The sequence below is a fragment of the Oryzias melastigma genome, linkage group LG19 (genome assembly GCF_002922805.2).
Source record: "Oryzias melastigma strain HK-1 linkage group LG19, ASM292280v2, whole genome shotgun sequence".
Classification (NCBI taxonomy): Eukaryota; Metazoa; Chordata; class Actinopteri; order Beloniformes; family Adrianichthyidae; genus Oryzias; species Oryzias melastigma.
Genome location: NC_050530.1, coordinates 13,011,926 through 13,033,216, shown reverse-complemented (window position 1 = coordinate 13,033,216; position 21,291 = coordinate 13,011,926). Strand labels below are relative to the sequence as shown.

The window sequence follows — 21,291 nt, the reverse complement described above, 5'->3', positions numbered from 1 at the left end:
TGTGTGCAACCAATGTCCACTATTGGATTAAGTAAATCCAACAGATTTTTTTTTTCAGTGCAGTTTTTGTAGTGGATTAAGTAACGTGAGAAATGTTGATGTCTGGACTACAAATCCCAGAAGTTCTATATTTGTGCGTAGTGCGAGCTAATCTCCAGAATATAAGGATGATCTGATAAATGGATTAATGCACCTTTCCCGCTCCACTGACCCACTAACCCATCCCTATTGAGATCCACCAACAGGAAGCGTTCTCTTTCTATTTAGGAGAGTCTTGTCTTTGTGACTGCTCCTCACTCTTTCAGGAGGACACCTTCAACACTAAGTTCTTTCTTCTCACTGTGCGCTATTCCACGTAAATCCCTTTTGCTTTAAGCCCATGTAATTCTTTGACGACTACATGCCTGGAGCGGAGCAGCAAGAGCGGGATAAAAGCAGCGGCCCACAGAGACGGCTTAGAGTACAATAGACCGGCCTTTTGAGTTCTCTGGCTATTTTAAGAGAAATGAGGCAATTGTTGCAATTCGACTTTTCTTAAGCTGCTTGATTGCCTACTGCTTTCTCAATCCTGCCTCAGTCTCTCAGGTGCGCACTCATAATGTAGGCTGGTAAAATTGCAACATCCTGGACTGTTTTTTTTTTTTAGAAATAGCATTTGCAAGAATGCAAGAATTAGCAGCTGCTAAATCCTTTTAGATTGATGCAGTGAGTTAATCTGGATAATAAAAGAATTTCTGATTTTAGATATCAATATTTCACTGTAAGAATTATTTTTTTTCCAAGGTGGAGCGTGTTCAAGATGTTGCAAGCCTTTCCCAGAAAAAAAAAAAAAAAATCCTAGTGAGTTTAGCTCAAGGTCAGAGAATGCAAAGCCCAAAGAATCACAAAATAAAAAACAAAGGAGTTGCATCTCAGACCCCACGGCTTCACGCATCATGTTCAATGTCAAAAAGCTGAAATGATAAAAACAAGCTTGGTTTCTTAAAGGATTGCCATGGAAAAGAAACGTATTATTAAAAGAAGTGGGGTTCTCAAAATGCTGTCTACAAAGTCAAAACACTTTCCAGTCTGTGGATTTGGTGCCATGTTTGGAGAAAGTTGATCATTCCATTGCAGCAGATATAGTTTGTAATCATTGTCAGATGTAATAATTCTGTAATGATGCAGACTTGTTTTGCAGCCAATGGAGCTAAATAAGTTGAACTCACTGGGGCGTTCAAGAGGGCATGTAAGGCCATCTGTCCAACAGCTTGAACCCACCAGATTTAGGCCATAAAGCAAAGCAATGCAGCAAATATGCAACAGAAAACTGATTTGAAACGGTCTTGTCCAAAAAAAATCTAAAATCTGACACAAATATAATAATGTAACTTTAAAAAATAGACTAAAAAATGAATCATCTATTAAATAATTTCATAATTACACATGCCATTTAATGACACTTTTAGTTGCAATTGTTCTTGTCAAATAAATAGAACGTTGGTGAACAAAGTTGTACTTTTTTTGCTTTTAAGAGGTTGGATCCAGCTCAGAGGCCTTATAGTAGAGTGTATGCCCTAAGACTAGAAGGTTGTGAGCTAAAAATCCAAAGTCAAGTCAAATCAACACTCTAAAAATGGGACCCGGTCCATTTCCTGCTTGACATTCTTCATTAAGAAGTTGGATTTGGGGATTAAACCAGCAAACGGTTCCTACATGCAGCTGTGTCTGCAGTGTACCCCTACCCCACAAGATTGGTCTGACGAGGAGAGGAAATTTCCCACACTGAAGGGGCTATATGCATTACCTATTTCAGCATTCAGCATTTGACCGCTCAGTCATTTCCGGTCGGAGCCGTGGGCTGTTGTTTATGTGGAGATAGCGGAGTGTTTGGACTTTAAAAGATGTCTTTTGAAGATAACAAGAGTCACTATAAATTATGTTAGGTTATGCAATTATGTTATGTTACTTTAGAAATTTTTTAAGTCATAAATTTAGGATTTTGTTATTGCGAAATGCTGACTTTTTTATTTTTCTTTCATGGTGGTCGTAACACTCCATCATAAGAAAATGGACAAAAACTAAAGTAAGGGAAAGTGGGGATGAGGCAGAAAACGGTCATTTTGAGATTTTTTTTTAATTGTCGCCACTCCATAGTGAACTGTTTTGTTCCATCTTTTTAAGGGTTTTTGTTTCTTTTGCCTTTTTTAGTAAATCCTGAAATAATGAATACAGCCAATACAGGGGCCCCCCATGTTACTGTTCGCCCGGGGCCCCCAAATTGCCAAGTCCGCCACTGGTGTCAGGTGATGCAGAAAAATCTCCCTAATATAATGTACATTATCTTGGGTGCGAAGCAACTTCAACAGGGAAAAGTTCTATAAGTAAACCTGATCACTTCTTAGTTTTTCACAATAAAAGTATGTATGGTATCACCTGCAAGCTCAAAGCATCCTTTAATTTTCTGACACACTGTGATGTGGCCTCTATAAACGTTTTTTTTCTGAAACTCACAGTCTGACATTCGAAGAGAAAATCCAAAACAGGCTGTGTCTTTCATGTGACATGAGAGTTCAAAAGTATTACGCCAGAATTTGCTGGGTAATCTCACACGAGTCTTTTTATACCTCCTCAGCTCATATTCCCTTTGTGCTTTTCCCTCAGAGGAGTGACAACACCTGCTGTCTAGAAGCTCCTTCAGAAAGAAACATGTTATCTGTTCCCTTTCGCTCTTTGTTGCTGTGTTTTAAAGTACCTGTGCTTGAGTGTGAATGCACGAGCACAGACACTTGTGTGCACTGTGCATCTGTGAGATTCATTATTCCACAAGTGGAGTCTACAGATGGAAAATCTGATTCGGGACGTTGATGCCTTTTTGACTCAGTGGGGAAACACAGAGAAGTTTTTTTTATATTCTATGGGTTTGCTCATCTTTAGCGAATGATCCTCTGCAGAATTCTAGGACGCATACATGTGAACACACACACAAATGTTACATAAAACCTACTTTTTTAAAAAATGATTTATGCCACTTTTTCCACTCAAAAAAAATATCGGAAAACCTGTGTAGCCAGTAAGTGTGTGTGTGTCATTGAGGGACTACACGACTTTGTGTGTTCAGTTTGGGGAATGAAGAGTGTGGCTGATGTGTCTGGGAGACCAGCATCAAGACGTCAACACGCGCACACAGACACAGCTCCCTTCATCCAGCTGAGTTTCTCTGAGATTTCTGGGAGATATGCAGCACAGTTCGTCGCCAGACACACGGGTAATATATGGCCCCTGCTCCAGCCTCACACACACACACACACACACACCCTCATTCAAACAAATACATAACCGCAGAGTTTTTCTACAGAACAAACAGAGCTGTCCTCATGTTCTACACTCAGGATCCAGGCGCTGGGCTCTAATTTAATTTGAATGCTTCAACTCATCAAAGTGGCTTTTCTTTGGTCTGGAGGTGAGAAGGAAAGGAGACAAGGGAGCAAGGAAAGAGGGGAAGGAGGCAGACATTCCAGCATAACCCCTGTGGAGCAGCAGGAAGGACGAGCCTACCAGCTGTGATTTCTAATCGCAAAGAAAGGCAGATCAACAACAAGTAAGCAAAGATGCAAGGTTAATTCCTTTTTTATCCTCCTTTTTTTATCTTTTCTGTAAGGCAAAGGAGCTGCTTGCTGTTTGTGGTATTCGGTTATTTATGGTTATTACAAATTTGATTCATGTGTGAACAGGAATGTGGCCTCTGAGGGGTTCGCCCTGGCTGTTGTTTTCCCTCTGTGCAGCAGCTGTGTGTGCAGGTACCACACGTGTGTGTTTGTTCATGCTCTCTAGGAGTCCCATTACTATATATATGCCCTTAAATGTACAACTTCCTGTCTGGCGCCTCATCCACAGGTGCGGGTGGCGCCAAGGTCAGCAACATATCGTCGGAGATGTGTCGTCATCCCTGTGACGAGTTAGTGGACTTGATCACAGAGATCCACGGTCTGCGTATCGTGACGAGCAACCTCATCGAAGATCTGGAGAGAGTTGTGAGACGCACTAACTCACGAAAGTGGAGGAATTGTATCTGAGTTAAACTATTGCTCACTTTATGCCAAACTAATAAAATGCATCATACTAATTACTTAATTTAACAAATCTTAGGTATATTGTTGGGATTCAGAGATGAGCTCTGTGTTACAATGTCATTTTTCTATTTTTGTGTTGTACAAATATTTTTAGACAAAAATTAAATTTTTTTCTAAAAATAATCAAGTGAAATTGGCACATTTTTACATTTTGCAGAACTATAATTTTGCATTTTCCCTTAAATGGTTTATTAAATCTCATTTCAAAGTGATTTTCAAAATAAATGCTTAAAATAAGACAGCATTGATCTGTAAATCTTTATTGGGTTTTAAAAAAAATCCTTGATCAAAAGCACAAAATTATTATGTTTTATTTTGTAAAAAAAAAAAGTATAGATAAATAAATAAAGATTTTGTTCACATGAAACCTCTAAATAAATTTGAATCAGAATAAAATTTGTTTGTTGGTGTATTGTAAATAAGCAACAAAAAAAAAAAAAAGATTCTTTATCTGCAAAAAAGTAGTATAATTTTGATAATTAAGGATATTATAACACCAAAAATATGCTTACTGGGAAAAGAAATAAAATTTCTAAAGATTTTTCTATAAAAAAACAAAAACAATTTTTTATTTTAAAAAAATCGTAAATCAAAACACATTTATAAAACTGAAAATGTCACAATATCCATCAGTTATTATTAAAATAGTGATTTGTTCATCATAGACTCAGCCTCACTTAGCTTGTTTTTTAGATTTGGAAAACTGCATAAAATGTAATAACTTGCATTTTTTGCACAATTTCTAAAGCCAGATTTGTCATCCACATCTGTAACCTTTTTATAACTTTGTGTTCTTTTAGTAAAACATTTGATGAAAAGGAAAATATGAAAAAGATGAACTGCTCTATAGTTCTTGGCCACAGTTGCTGGACTTGTTTTAGTATAAATAAAACAGTGACATTGAAATGTTTTGTGTATTTTCTCGTGTCAGTCAAGAGAAAACGAGGAGATGCGGATAACTCTGGCCGAGCTGAGCGACAACAGCAGCAGAGGCGATGGAGCCGGACACGACAATGACATTGACAGAGACCGAGACGGGGAGGTGTGGTGTGTGCAGGACGGACGGGTGCACGAAGCTGGGGAGGAGTGGGAGGTTGACAGCTGCACCTCCTGTGCTTGCCAGGTCAGTGTTGAACAAATATCACGCCATGACATTCTGACTCAGGCGCCAAGCAAAGATTTTCTCTATGGAGGATCAGCAGCTCAAATCAGCTCATATCTGATCTTGTTTTATGATTTGTTATTTTTTACAAATTTTGTTCAGAATTATGGAAATAGTATTGGTAATAGAAAAAATGTGTTTCAACAATGATTGAGCATGCATTACGCTGAAAAACAAATGAAAAGCTATTTTCGTGTAATTTTCATGTTTTTTGGTGACAAAAATACACATTTAAAGGAGTGAAAATATGGCAATTTCTTTGTGGTGCAAACATGCATGAAGGAAACAGAACATTAGTTTGCTGAAAAATAGCTTTGTTTTTACAAAAACAAGAGCAATTTTTTTTTGGTTTTTGTATGAATTGCATGATGGGTACAGAAGTAGATGGTCTACAAACTTACTAAAAAAATGAAAATGTGTGGAAAATCAAGTAAAAAGTTAATAATTATAATGTCACATTGAGAATACTTGAAAATATTTCATCTGAGTTTAGATTTTTTTGATCTGACTAGATCATGAGTGCTGCACTCTCACCTCATCAAATCAAATCAAACTTTATTTGTATAGCAATTTTCCAAAAATCTATTTCACTCAAAGTGCTTTACATATAAACATAATGACATTTTGAAAACAAAGAGGAAATTGCTCAGGGAAAATTTGTAGAAAGCATACATCCTAGTTACAACCTTTTCTGTGTTGCATGTTTTCCCTGTGCATGCTTGGGTTTTCATGCTTTAGTGATTCTAAGTTCTCTCCAGGTGTGAATGTGTGGTTGTGTGGCCCTGAAACAGACTAACAACTTGATCAAGGTCAACCAACACAAGCTAGGTTCACTCCAGCCTCTCCGTGACCCCAAGAGGGATTCAACGAGTTCAGAAAAGTAATGAATGGATGGTAATTCATGCTGCAGATTTGAAAAACAAGCCTTTTTGTTTTAAGGAAATATGATTCTATTTTGTGATCTTCCTCTAATGTTTTTGATTCTGTCTATCTGAGATGTGCCTGTGGCAAAAATATTGGTGATTTTTTTCTTCTTCTTTCAGTTTACTTTGTACAATTGAGCTTTGGATGACATTGGTTTTCCAATGTACTCCCAGGTGATTTGTGGTTACATCAATCAAAACGGCGTGATGATTTCTAAAGCGGTGCCACAGAAAGTTACAAACGTTTGGACCTCTAACACCTTCCAGAATCTTCTCACACAGTTACGCTCCATTTATATGTAAAAAAAAATAAACCAACGGCATATGCTCTGGTTGTTAATTAGAATCAGGTGAATAAGTATGATTTATTATTACATGTGTGTAACTCCCATCTTTAGTCTTACTGAACAGAGTTGGAGAAAATCCGTAATTTTTCCACGAAGCAGAAGATCCTAAAGCCACAGAGAGCACAGAAGGAAAATAGAGACAAAAAAGTCACTTTTAATGTGTTGATTCCATGACTGAAGGGTTCCAAATCCCCTCAGGCATTAATGGAAAAACAAAACCTGCAAAGCTGGAGACTTTTTTTTGGAAATGTGTTTCCATGGCTGACCAGCTGTGTGCAAGCCTCACACCAGCAAGTGTGATGTCAAGCGCCAAATCCAAATGAACAACTCGACTGGACTATGGTGCAGTGGAAATGTGTTCTGTTGAGTGATGGATCACATTATTACTGACTGCACTGTGGCAACTGTGAAGTTTGATGGAAGACAGTTAATCGCAGGATCATTTTTCCAGGGCTTTGGCCCAGTTCTGACTTCCAGAAAAAGGCCAGTCTCAATGCTTCAGCAAACAGTGCAATGTTTGTTGAATCATCTTTCTACTTCTGAAATGACAAAGAAGTCCTTTGAATAATTGTAGAGCCAATAGAGCATGAGAGAGTGGTAAATCTCCAGAAAAAATTAAAACAAATTGTAATCTATACTTAGACATACATTTAGAAACTCCAAAAAATTCTACCTGTTCCAAATAATGGTGCAAATGATATTTTTTTTAATGATATTTCTAAATACTACATGCAAATGACAGCACAATTTTCAAGTCACTAACCATATGAGTAAATATTATGTGCTATTGAACAAATTTCCTAAAGAAAAAAAGGGTTTTCTTTCAAAATAAAAGCCTTAAAATGCACTTTTCCACATTTTGCCACAAATGAGTTCCACAATTAGGATGTCATTTATCTTTATTGGTCAAGTTACATTAGAACATAGGAGCCTTTATTTTGCAGCAGCTTCACAATTCTTGCATCCATTGAACTTTTTGGAGAGTTTCTGCTTGAATTTCTTTACAGGATATCAGAATAGCCTCCCAGAGCTGCTGTTTGGATGAATTTTCCCTCCTCCCTCATAGACATTTAGCTTGAGATGCTCCAAAGGTTCTCAATAGGGTTGAAGAGGTGATGATGGGGGCCACACCATCAGTTTATCTCATTTTATGTCCATTGCAGCCAGTGATGCAGGAGTATTCCTTGCTGCATTGTCATGCATGAAGATGATTTTGTTACTTCTATTTGTACCATGAGATGTTTGCATAACCGCAAGACTCTGGAGGATCCTACACCTTGATGATTAAGGGAATCCAGAGACACCAGCAGCTTCAAATACGTGCTTCTGCTTTGTAATGGAATTTAGCAGCTGCTCTCTTAATCCCATGTGTTTGACTGGCAGAAACCTTCCTCCTTCTGCCTTTATATTAAACCCCTGTATGCTCTGAATCAACAGAGAGATCTTTTTTGTACCCATATTGCTTAAATTTGTTGGTCTGCTTAATAATATGGAATGTCCGTCTTTTTTATTCCTTTAATTGAACTTACCTGACCAACTATCACAGGTGTTTGAGATTGATTCAATTGATCCTAAGAGCCCTGAGACACAATATTATCCATGAGTTTCATTGAAAAACAAAGACTCTTTTTTACACTTACATACTATTTGCATTGCATCATGATTTTATGGATTTTTGCAGGACATTTTCTACTTTAAAAGCAAATTTTACCTTTTTAAAACTGGAAATAACTTTTCTTTAAGTTGACTTTAAAAGCTGTCTGGTGTTGTGTGTGCAACCAATATGGCTTTTATTTAATTCCAGAACTTTTTTCGTCATCATACTTTTGCCTGAAGTTCCTCCCTGTCTGTTTTTCTTTAAAAAACATCATTAGTTTTGTCAAGAATGTGTTAAGGGAGCCAGACCTATTCCTGAAAGCGTATCATTTCTCTGGCTTTAGACAAAACATCTGGATCAGATAACATGATGTTTGGCAAAAATGTAAATTTATCACTTCTGTTCTGTCTTATCCAGGATGGGAAAGTGGTCTGTCAGCAGGTGTCATGTCCCCCAGTGTCTTGCATCAATCCGTCCTTTATTGATGGAAAATGTTGTCCTGTTTGTTCTAGTGAGTGAGATTCTGTCACAAATATGTGCTTGGAATCCCTAAAACTCACTTATTTAAAATCACTTTTTTGCATTTTTTTGTGTTTGTTCATGAAGACAATAAAGATGGCTGGTCTCCGTGGTCCGAGTGGACGCACTGCTCAGCAACCTGTGGACGTGGAGGGCAGCAACGTGGCCGTTCCTGCAATAGCATCGTGCCTTCTTGCTCTGGCCCCTCGCTCCAAACTCGCAGCTGCACGCTGACGAAGTGTGACCGCAAGAGTAGGAAATCCATCTGCATGTCTGCTCTGTCAAACGTTTGTGTTTCCACTACTTCTAGTGGTTAGAAAAACCCAACCGTGTCTCAAAATGTTATATTTTACACTATAATAATAAATTAAAAGCTTATTTTTTTATTAACGTGGCTTAAAGCTGTAGCAGAAGTAGTCGTTTTTAAACCTGTGTAATAGAAAAAGATTTATTTGATGCGGGTCTTTCTTTTTCAGCACGTGCTGCTGGGAACTGGGGCTTTTGGTCTCCTTGGTCTGCATGCACAACCACATGTGGAGGAGGCAACATCACGAGAGTACGACTGTGCAACAATCCTCCACCTCAGAAGGGTGGCAAGGCATGCAAAGGCGTTGCCATGGAGACCCAGCCTTGCAATAACACACTCTGCCCGAGTAAGAACAAAAAAGCACATTTAACACACATCGCAGTTCTTCTTTAGCTTTGATGTAAAGTCCACGTTTGTGTTCAGTTGCAGGAGGTTGGACAGCCTGGAGTGATTGGTCAGAGTGCTCCATGACATGTGGGGGAGGCCTTAAGAGTCGCCAGCGTCAGTGTTTGAACCCGGCCCCTCAGCATGGTGGAAAGCCTTGTGCTGGAGATGCTGCAGACTATGAGGCATGCAACAAGCAGCCATGTCCTATAGGTGCATAAGCCTGCTGGCTGCATGTTCATCTTTACTCTGTAAAAATGCTCCCTAAAACGTCAGACAAGACAAACTCAGACTACTGAAGTGAAGAATATTCTCCTCGAGCCAAAACGAGTTGAGATCCTTTGAAACTATTGCAAATTCTGGTGGCCTGACGTGTAGCTTTTGTGCTGTGGTTATTGATTTAACTTTTCAAATGTCTTTATGTTTTAGATTTGTGCTTGATGTCAAATCCATGTTTTCCTGGTGTGGAATGCACATCAACTGGAGACGGATCCTGGGATTGTGGACACTGTCCTCTGGGTTTAAAAGGGAATGGCACTCACTGTGAAGATGAGAATGAGGTAAAAAGGTGACAAAATAGGAATCAGACAACATAAAAAAAATTTTGGGCACAAATAAGCCACAACAGATTTCAAAAACTCACTGTTTATTGAATTTAGATTAAATTTGATTTCAAGATTTATGATTTAGACTCACAATTTTTAGATTTAGTTGCTCAAAATCAATTGTGTTTAGCTGTTTTTTTGACCCAAACTTTTTCCCTTACCTTCCTTTCACTAAAACCATCGGAATAAGTAACAAAAAATAGTGACAATTCCTGTAAGCTGCAATCGGTAATATACCTTCAAGCGGCCACCACCAATGAAAAGTCTATGTAAACAAGCAAAAAACACACACTTTGGGCTTCTGTGTTCAAAAAATTCACATGTAGATCATTCAAGCATAGTTAGGCATGTTTCGGGAACAATTAAGATTCCTTAACAAGCTAAATTAACACATTAAGAAACATTATTAATGTTTCTATAAGGTGTTAGTAAGACATTTATTACTACAATAAGCCAATAATAAAGAGGCCATTGTCTACAAAGGCCATATTATTAAACTGCATACAAGCTTAACAAATGTATTAATAATCTTTGTTAATGTTTTGCAGCACGTCAAGCAAGATTGGCCAAATTTGCATTTTCCTCCAAACCTCTTCCAACTTTAGACTGTAACTGAACATGTGCTAGTTTAAAGTGTCACAGAAAAATAAGAAGCCCCTCCCTACTTGTCCAGTGTGAACACCATGGAGCATTCTTGACGTGTCACACACCTTCAGTCAGGCAGTAATATTATACTAAATGAATAATCTGGTTAAATCGATTGATCAAAGACCAAACCTTTTAGAAAACAAATAAAATTCCATTAATCAAATGTTAAAATGTATTTTTCCTTTTCAGTCTTTGAAGTTAAAACTACAATATAATCTTTTCTATTATTATTTTAGTGTGAAGTGGAGAGTGTGTGTGTAACACAGTGCATAAACACAGACCCTGGATTTTACTGCCTGCCCTGCCCTCCTCGATTTAAAGGCACTCAGCCTTATGGCATTGGGCTGCAGCAAGCCCTCAGTACCAGGCAGGTGGGTGTTTTCTTTGTCAAATTAACATTTTAAGCATGTTATTTCTCTGAAACTCAGGAACTGTTGAAGGTTTTGGGTTCAGTAAGAAGTGGTCTGGTTGTAGGTGTGTGAACCATACAACCCTTGCAAAGACAACACACACTCCTGCCACAAGTATGCTGAGTGCGTATACCTTGGCCTGGCATCTGAGGTCCTGTACAAGTGTGTATGTGCTGTCGGGTTTGCTGGCGATGGCTTTTTGTGCGGGGAAGACTCTGATCTGGATGGCTGGCCTGACTATGCACTGACCTGTAAGCAGAATGCCACGTATCACTGTCAAAAGGTAATGAGGTCAAACAAAAACTGTGTCAGGACGTGATCGGATTTGATGTAATTAAAGAGAGTTGTGATTGGATGTAGGATAACTGCCCCAAGCTGCCAAACTCTGGGCAAGAAGACTTGGACAAGGATGGAGAGGGAGACGCCTGTGATCTCGATGACGACAATGACAACATCATTGATGATAGGGTAGATACATAGTTTAAATTTATCAGAGTGAAAATATGTGTAAAATTCACTTTGCTGAGTGTGTGAGTATATTTTTGTATGACGCAGGACAACTGTCCACTGATGTACAACCCACGGCAGTTCGACTCTGACTTGGACGGTGTGGGAGACAGCTGTGATAACTGTCCTTTTGAGAGCAACACTCTGCAAAAAGACACGGATGAGAATGGAGAAGGCGACGCCTGCAGCATTGATATAGATGGAGACGGTAGGAGACGGACCTATGGAGATAAAATTAAGACCCTAAACAAACTTTCAAACAAATTTAAGATTTTCAATGCTGTCACACAATCAAAGTAAAGAGCATAAAGATGAATACACACAAATAATGAAAGCTGATGATAGGATGTCTTGCAGTTAGTTTGCTTGATTGGTAGAAAATCGTTGCTGTGATTAAAATTCTCTAGTTAAGTGAAGGGTTTTTTAGTAAAAAAATGTGAAAAATCTTTCCTTTACATTCACCTCAATGTAAAATGGTCCATGATAGCAACAGAAACAAGTAGTTTTGGAAATGCTATAGTTTCTGCGACTAGGTTAAATATTATTTTAACTTGCACCAGAGACAGTTTTTCCAGTACTTTTATTTTTCAGTTTATATTTGACCTTGAAACAGCAAACAAACAACAGAGTTATGTTTAGAAATGACAGGAGATCAAAAAAAACTCACCTGTTCTACCTCTTGACTGAATGTGTTCTAACCAAGTCGTCATATATTGACGTTTGGTGAGAATTCTTCCCTGTCACTATCTAATGTTTTTAGTTTCCCCAACTCGTCGTTTTTTGATGTGCTGGCCGTTCGTAAAATTAAGAGTCCGCAACAATCGGGATGTGATACCGGACGGGGACTGATCCTTGGGACTGGCCCCCTAACCCTAACCTGGCACAGGAATCAGTACCAGATGAGGTACAGGGTACAAACCGTGCCTGGACACGGTACCAGACGTGAACCGGTACCAAGTTAGGGTACGGGTACTGGGTCAGGGTACTGGTGCGCTCCACATCCTGGTGTTGGACCGGTTCTGGTTTGCGGACCGGAGATTGAGGACCCGTGATTTAATGGGAACAGCCAGCAAGTAAAAAAACAACAAGTTGGGGACACCCAAAACATCAATTTTAACCAAACGTCAATATGTAATGAGTTGGGAGTGAGAATGTGTTGTTCCTAACAACTGTCAAACTTGTTTGACATTTTTGAAAGGGTCAGGGTTCAGTGACACTGCGTCTGTCACGTATCTCCTGGCAATCATCTTATGGCTGACTACCTTAACGTGTAGATATGGGCTGCCTACAGGTGGAAAACTGGCAAACTTGTATGGAACATCTAGGTGGCTCTTAGGAAAGATCAATATCATAGACTGCTCAGTGATCCAGTAGAACAAAAATGTTCATGCATTATGTAGAACAGGTCATAGCAAAGACTTACAACACTCAAGGGTAAGCACTCTTACCAGTGATCGGAGTGTGGTGCAAAGGGCACCTATGACAGCATTACTTGTAATCATCAATCATAAGTGTGTGCAACAATATTTCATGATATACTGACCACACGCAGCAATTGTTGGTTCTATTTTCATGATGCCCCTTGAGGTGGCCGCACGAGCCTCAAGGGAACTGCAAAACACACCAATGCTCTCCTTAAGATTCAGTAAATCCTGTCTATGACTCTCCATGGACAACCCAATAACCCAGTACAACCCCACGTACAAGTGCATGTGACTAAGGCCTAAGGCATGGGTATTGTATTGACAAAATGGGTAACCATAAAATCAGAATTATCAGCACAGTGGGTTTCAAATTTTAAGATTAATTTGAAGATTCTATTGGCAAATTTTCACCAAAATGTACCCATAAAGATCAGATAAAAGCCCTAGTGTGCAAAGGACAAGACAGACATAGACAGTATTTGAATCATTATCTGGCCTGCACAGGTTCCTGCCTATGAAATAGTCTTAAGTTTGTTCACTGGACTAAATCAGGAATTCTTCTGAAAGCCATAAGCAGTGAAAGCACTTCACCACTACTATCACAAATGCACATTAAACGCTTCTACACAAAAGCATGAACATGCCTCAGAGACCCTGCAGCCTTCTCTGGGCAAGCTCATTTAAGATGGAATGAGGAGAAGTGGCAATTTGCCGTGTGGTCTGATAAATCAAGTGTTTAAATTCTGGGAAAACTCTGGAAAATAGGTTTTTTTAAAATCATACATAACATCTGCAGCCATTTTTTAAAACCTACTCGCTGCCAAAACGACGTCACACACATATTAGGACTAGCAGACTTTATAATAAAGATAACCAGGTGCTGGATCTGGCCTGCTTACGGTCCAGGCCTGTCACCCCATGAAAGCATTTATTTTATAATGAAAGGGGAAAAAATGCAATGAAGGAGGCCCTAAAATTTATCAGCTAGAGCTGGAGAATATTTACCTGTCAGAACTTGGTCTGCTAGCTTCCCAAAAGCTCACGGAGGGTTGTTTGATGAGAAGAAGATGAGATGATGCAAAACGGGGCAAATCTGTCACAATTTTTCTGGTTTTGTTCCAATGATAAACTAGCAGGATTTCAGGCTACATTTTCTACCACCCGGAATCCTGAGTCAAAATGTTTCCAAATTTTGTTAAGTAGCAAACCTCTTTTCTTGCACATTACCGTCTGAATAAATAGCAGACGGATCAATTCAGATTCTTTGGGTACACGTTTGGAAATCCTGAGACGTGTCTAAACAAAAATGTGAACTTAATGAGACATGAGGGAACCCTCAATCATCGAATGAGTCCTAAAGGACTGAAAGAAAACCTTTTTTTGCAATCTAAGAGCATTGCTGCAGGGGGAATTAACCACATAAAAGCCAATTTTGTTTTGAAAAACGAAAGTTGAATCATGCTTAATCAAGCACTTCATTTTAATTATGTTTTCCAGCCAAACTGTTTACCTGAAGTGTATTTTTCTCCTTTTTTTCCTTTCAGAGGTACTGAACGAACATGACAACTGTCCATTTGTGTACAACACTGACCAGAGGGACACAGACATGGATGGCGTTGGAGATCAATGCGACAACTGTCCCCTTTTGAACAACCCACTGCAGGTCCAAAAAAAAACAGCAAAGAATAAAATAATTTCAACACTTTATGTTTAACTTGTAAAATGAGTGATTGTGTTTTTAGTTGGACTCTGACAGCGACTTAGTGGGAGATATGTGTGACAACAACGAGGACATCGATGAGGATGGCCACCAAAACTCTCTGGATAACTGTCCCTACATTGCCAATAGCAACCAGGCCGACCATGACAAGGATGGAAAGGGAGATGTCTGTGACCATGACGATGACAATGACGGTATCCCTGATGATCGGGATAACTGCAGGCTGGTTCCCAACAAGGACCAGTTAGACTCTGATGGTAAACGTGCTTTTGTTATTTAAGTAGACAGGAATGAGTTTTCTTACTTGTCCTTTTTCGTGTGAACGTTAGGCTGATGTTTTTTTATAGGCTAAGGCAATGGTACTACTCAATATTCACTCATTATGTTCATGATTATTTGCTTGATCTCTAAATGGTAAATGGCATATACTTGTATAGTGCTTTACCATCTTTCTTGAAGTCCCAAAGCACTTTATAGTCTTACACTGGCGTCAACCTATAACCATCAGGAACAATGTGGGGTTCAGTGTCTTGCACAAGGACACTTCGAAGGCCAAACCTGCGATCTTCCGATCAGAGATCAACTGCTTTACTTCTTCACCACTTTCTAACGTTGTCATCTCCCCTCAATCCTGCTGTCTCTCAGGTGATGGCAGTGGAGACGCGTGCTTCGATGACTTTGATAATGACAACATACCAGACGCTCTGGACCCTTGTCCACAAAACCAGGAGATCGGTTCCACAGACTTCAGGAAGTTTCAGGGGGTTCTGTTGGATCCCAAAGGAACCACACAGTCAGACCCTCTCTGGATTATCCGCAGTCAGGGAACTGAACTGCTGCAAAAGGCCAACTCAGACCCAGGGATAGCTTTAGGTGAGAACAAAGTTTGTTTTTATGTAGTTAATTGGCCAATAACAAAACTGAGACAGCTTTGTTTGGACAGGATTTGACAAATTCAGCGCCGTAGACTTCAGTGTGACCTTTTATGTCAACACCAACCGAGACGATGACTATGCGGGAATCGTGTTTGCATACCAGTCCAGTCGGCGCTTCTACGTCGTCATGTGGAAACAGGTACAGACCAAATCCTTAAATGCTGTACTTAAACAGACTCTGTACCATTTGTGCCATAGCATTTAATTTCTTCCATTAGCTGTAGAGCGTGAGTTATATTCAGGTTTGTGAGTCCTTGTCTATGTGGCGGACAGGTGTCCCAAGCTTATTGGGAGAAGAAACCCTCTAAAGCTTTTGCCACCGCCGGACTCTCCATCAAACTCGTTAACTCCAACACCGGACCGGGAGAGTTTCTGCGCAATGCTCTGTGGCACACTGGAAACACCAGAAAACAGGTAAGACATAACATTTCTGATCAACTTTATCCACATTTGCAGGAAATTCCTTACTTCCTCAATTGGTTGTGGCTTCAGGAAAAAATAATTTAGAGGATTCCATCATTCTCAGGTCAGGACGCTGTGGCATGACCCCAACAAAATTGGCTGGAAGGACTTCACAGCGTACCGGATGCACCTGATACACCGACCAAAAACGGGCTTTATCAGGTACACTTATGATAGCATTTACTAAATAAATAGGAACAAATTAAACTTATGCAATCTTGTGAGGGTTTGTTCAATCCTAACATGGCAAGAATCCAACCAGTTACCTCAGAAGATCATCAACTTGAGACAACATAAGACAAAGGTGCATGGTGATCTGGGCTCCAAAAAGAGATTAAATGAAAGGATTTTCTTTAAAGATAAAGGCCAAATTCATTCCTTACCCCTCCGACTTCTCCCTACTTGTACATTTAGCCTACCAAGCAGAGAGATATAGAAAAATAGTGTCTTCAATGATCATCGACCGTAGCACTCATAGACATTACACAGTTTTCTCATTTTAAAAAGTCAAGCAAAAATACATTTAAGAGTAAAGTAAAAGAGTAAACTCGTGAAGAAATGTGTTTACCCTACCGGTGGAGAGATACACACCATGGCTCCCCCTTATCAAAACAAGTTTGGACACCACTACACATTCAAAGTCCTCTATAAATGAAGCAATAGGGAGGGATAGGGAGTGATATTTGGTTTCGACCATATTCAATGGTCATAATATAAAATAAGAAAACGAAGGCCAAAATGATTACAAGGGTGTACTCTCAAAATGTGAGATTGAAAAGGACAACCAACATTTTCGGTTTGATGTTACAATGTTTTCTTTATCAACGGAAAATAAGGGGAAACATGTTTGATTGACTATTTCTTCCCCTTCACAGTGATTTTTGTCAAAAGGTTTATTGTTGATGTAAATAGCTTTTCCCATATTTTTATGGTGGGATTTTTGAAGAAAACACACATTTGTGGAATGAACAGAGAAGCATCAGTCATGATAATGAAGAAAAGGTTCTCTACCAGTGTCAAACAGGTTTCAGAGCTCATGTTCTGAACTTCTGTGCACATTGGCCTTCTTTAACGGTCAACTCCAAAAATTACTGTGTGACATCCAATTGAAATGGATAAAGATCGTGCAACAAGGCCAATTAAACCTGATGTTCTTTGACAGTTTAATGTTATTGGATGTGAGACTATCTGATCTGTAATTTGCTCTTATCAGAAGATTTTTCAAACACAAATTGGTGCAGCCTGGATTTCATTTTTGCTTTTTACTGAACAAATTGATGTTCCTTACAAATACACCATAAGAATGACTTATATTTCATAATGACGAAACCCAAATATACTTGTTTCTACAACCATTTTTAGAAGTGGGGGAAAAATTTATTATTAGATCCATGAACAATTCTGAATTGTTTTATTTATTTAAAATAATTGATAACAGAAAAATGTATTTAAAGTAAAAGTAACAAGCAAAACAAAATGTGGGGCGTTCATCATTTGGACATTTTTTGAAGAGCACACAGACATGGCAGACCTTGTAGATCGCGTCATACAACTGGCCTGACTTAAGTGTCGAGGGCCAATTGGCTTTGGATAAAAGTCATGTGGTGTGTAAGTTCTGTCAAACTAAAATTAATTATCTAGGGAACACAACAAATTTGCAAAATCACATCATCTGGAGGAGGAACGTAGAAATTGCTTGAATGCTACTGGAGTGAATGTGGCTTTAACAAGTTCTGCTGCAAGCACTTCCAACGATCAAACACACATATATATATATATATATATATATCCTAAAGAAACTTCCACCTTCATTGGAAAAGGCTAAGAGAATATAAAAAAGTCATTCAAAAAGCTAGGCTGCAGTTAGGTCAATAGTTGCAAAAGTCAACAGGATAGCATTAACGTGTCACCAAACAGCTTGGCAGCTAAAATCTCCTGTCCTCCAAACTCAGATAATAACTGGAAGACACAATGAATGCTGAATTATTAATCGTTTTATAACCGAATCGTTGATTCCCAATTGAATCAAACCGTTAGGTGCCTCAAAATTCCCACCTCTACCATTTTAACAGTTTCACATGATGACCTGTTTGTTTGTTTGTTTTGTGCTGCGTGGCAGGGTGGTGGTCTATGAGGGCAGAGAGATTCTGTCCGACTCAGGGGCCGTGTACGACCACACTTTAGCAGGAGGCCGGCTGGGATTGTTCGTCTTCTCTCAGGAGCACGTCCTCTTCTCAGACCTCAAATATGAGTGCAGAGGTAAGATCCCCGTCCAAAACCTTCCATTCCTCTGATTCATCAAGGCTGGAAAATAACCTTAGAGGAAAATTCTTAAAAATGATTTTGGAGATAGATAATGACAAAGGAATGAGAAACTTGTTGGTTTTTTTAGTTGGATGTAAGATTTTTTTTTTTTTTTTTTAGTTCAATAACTCTTTTAAATCTATATTTTCTCCTTTTGTCTTTGTATTACATCATAATAAAGCTTTTCTCTTCAGATCTTAATCCAACTTGACTTTTCGGACCCCAAAAAAGATCAAACCTGTATGTTTAGATTAGAGCTAAAAATCGAACACTAAAAAATTGCACAATCGTTCATCTAAGAAAAATAATCGATTCATTATCAAATAGTTTCTATTTCAGAAAATACCACAACTTGGTTAGCATCAGTGTTTTATAGAAAGTACTGGGATATAACAGATGCATGTCCTTAAAAATCCTCCTTTTATTGTGGCCTACGAAAACAAAAGCTCCCGTTTGCTGAGGAGGAAGAGAAAGAGAATAGTTTCTGATAAGTCCAGGATTTCCCTGTTCCAGAGTGAAGGAAGTAATGTACCAAGCATACCAAATTAATGTCACACTGCTCAGGCAGTGCAAAGTGCAGGTTGTTTCATTTTTTTCAGTGTAGTTAATGCATGTGTGAATAATCTGTGACACCATAGACTCTTAAAAAATTATGAAGTGGTTGGAATAAAAAGTAACATTCCTCATTGGGATTTTGGCATAAAAGGGAATTATTTAACCACAGAAGGATAAAGGAGCCTAATAACTCACATTAATTTGTGTTACTAACGAGAACTCCTCATTTCTTCTATTTGTTCCCTTTTTTTCTACAGACAATTGAACCGTTTTCATCTTCAAGATTCTCCACAGCAAGATTCCAGAGATCCACACTGAATTCAGAAAATATTCACAACAGTGAGAGGAGAAAGAGAAGAAAGGACGCAGCAAAAATCTGGGCCTTCATCCAGCCAAGTCTATCAATTAGTGACCATCATCTATCTATCTGTCTGCTTTTTATGTAACAGTATTGATTCCGGGCTGTCTCATTTGCTGTATATTACTCTTCTGGCACCACGCTTTTCATTCGCGCCTTTATAATGGCTGTAAATAATTATTTATTACAATAAATGGGAGAGAGAGATAAAAAATGATAATGAGGTAAGCTGTACAAATGATAGTAACTTATCGACAGAAAGACCTTTTTTTAATCAACTCAAACCACCCATACATCTTTTGTTGCTGGCTCTTTTTTTGGCAAGTGACGCAAGTGCAAACAAGATTGGAAATATGTTGTCTCTGGCGCCCTCTGGTGGTACAAGGAGGGAAGAAGGTACAAGGTGTGTGATCTGGAATGAGGAAAGATGAGAATAGTTGGAGGTGGAATGAAGAAGTTCTGGAGTTGGTTTAGAGGAAAAAGTTAATTAAGAAAAAGTTGGACGCTGAGAGAACACAAACAGGCAGGAAGGAGTAAGGGTGAAATACAATGCAAGGTGAAATAGGGACTGCAACAGGGATTAAATGTATGCAGAGTTGGGTAAACTGACAGATGATGCAAGCACCAGAGAGGGTGGGAAACAGGTGTAAAGGTGTGTGCAAGCAGTAGAGTAGAATGGGTGGAGCAGGGGTCTGCAAAATGAGGCTCTAGAGCCACATATTTTTTACTATTGTGGCTCTCTGGCTGAAGAAAAACTAAAAGGATAGTAATTTAAAAATACTGAAGTTAGTTGGTTAGCACTGATTCATTTTTACCTACATATATTTGTTAATTTTATGGATTTGATATTCTTATAACAGTAGCATAAATTATATGCGACAGCAATTGAAGAAATTGTGCTTTATCAGAAAGTCCAATTATTAAAAATTTAGCAAATTTTAGTACAAATTTTGATATTTTTTGTAAGCTCTGTTTTCATCAGAGAAGTTTATAAAGCACATATTATCTTATGCCGTACAACATTGTTGTTATTGCTTAATAATGTCAGTTAATAGCAGCAGTAAGTGGAGAAAATGACTTAAGTTATAATGTTTTTTTATTTGATTTGCCTACATTTTTTCATTGGAGTAAATTTGCTGGAGAAGGATGATTTATTTTCTGTTTCACATTGTCTCTTATTTCAAAAAAGAAACTAATTTTTCAAAAGTAAAAAGAAAAGTTATATTATATGTATTTTTTTTTAAATGCATTTTTTTTTTACATTTCTATGCTTATATTTGTGCAAACATTCACTATATTTACTGTAAAAGTAACAGCAACATAAACATAAAGTTGTCATTTTTTTAAGGTTCGGTTAAATGTTTGCGGCTCCTCCGGGGTTTTTGTCAGTGAAGACCACACCTGGCTGGAGGTTGAAGGACTAAAGTGTTGACGGTTGCACTCCCCTGGGGCGGAGGAGGGTTTCAGGTGGGACAAAAGAGTGTAAGCAAGAATGTAAGGTGTAGAAGACTGTGGTGAGCCGCCATGTTGTTGGGTTAGAGAGGAAAAGAGACAGTAGATGAAGATGTTGAGGTTTTGTTTGGGATTGATGAGGATGGATATGATCAGGAATTGATCTGCAACTCTGGCTAAAGAATAATAAAATTTTTAAAATTAATTAGAATTTATTTAATTTATTTCAGTAATTTTCATGAATTTATGTTATAAACTGTCAACTATACCGTAGGATGTTTTTTAAACCTTCTGGCAAAAATTTGATCAGAAAACTATTTGACTTTATTTAAGTTTTGTTTCAAAATATATCTTATACACGACTGCTAAACAATGCTTATCTGATACCAAAGGTGGTTGTTAAAAGTGTTTATTTTTAAATGCTTCATATATTTTTTCTATTGGATCATAAACCAATCCTTAAAATCAGGTGACAGTATAGTAATTGGGGAAAAATAGACACAAAGTAGACTTACTTCATAACAATGGAAAATGCGATTTTTTTTTTTTTTTTTTTTTTT

General features: G+C 38.3%; 1 protein-coding gene across 3 annotated transcripts; it reads left to right on the top strand.

Annotated features, from left to right (window-relative positions):
* Positions 1–2,920: 2,920 nt before the first annotated feature.
* LOC112154117 (thrombospondin-2) lies at positions 2,921–21,267 on the top strand. 3 transcript variants are annotated; one of them, XM_036217289.1, is made up of 21 exons: positions 2,921–3,247; positions 3,372–3,597; positions 3,714–3,779; positions 3,877–4,013; positions 5,044–5,235; positions 8,559–8,652; positions 8,748–8,912; positions 9,137–9,313; positions 9,391–9,564; positions 9,781–9,911; positions 10,841–10,975; positions 11,079–11,297; positions 11,375–11,482; positions 11,570–11,729; positions 14,490–14,608; positions 14,688–14,922; positions 15,311–15,538; positions 15,609–15,739; positions 15,874–16,014; positions 16,127–16,224; positions 18,182–18,628. In XM_036217289.1, exons 2-21 carry the CDS (start codon positions 3,591–3,593, stop codon positions 18,354–18,356), a joined length of 2,892 nt encoding a protein of 963 aa, XP_036073182.1. In that variant the 5' UTR covers positions 2,921–3,247; positions 3,372–3,590; the 3' UTR covers positions 18,357–18,628. The 3 variants fall into 3 exon arrangements, with proteins under 3 accessions (XP_036073182.1, XP_036073183.1, XP_024140539.1); XM_024284771.2 differs by adding an exon at positions 19,179–21,267 and having other exon boundaries at positions 2,923–3,597; positions 18,182–18,321; XM_036217290.1 differs by having other exon boundaries at positions 2,921–3,580.
* The last annotated feature ends 24 nt before the right edge of the window (positions 21,268–21,291 follow it).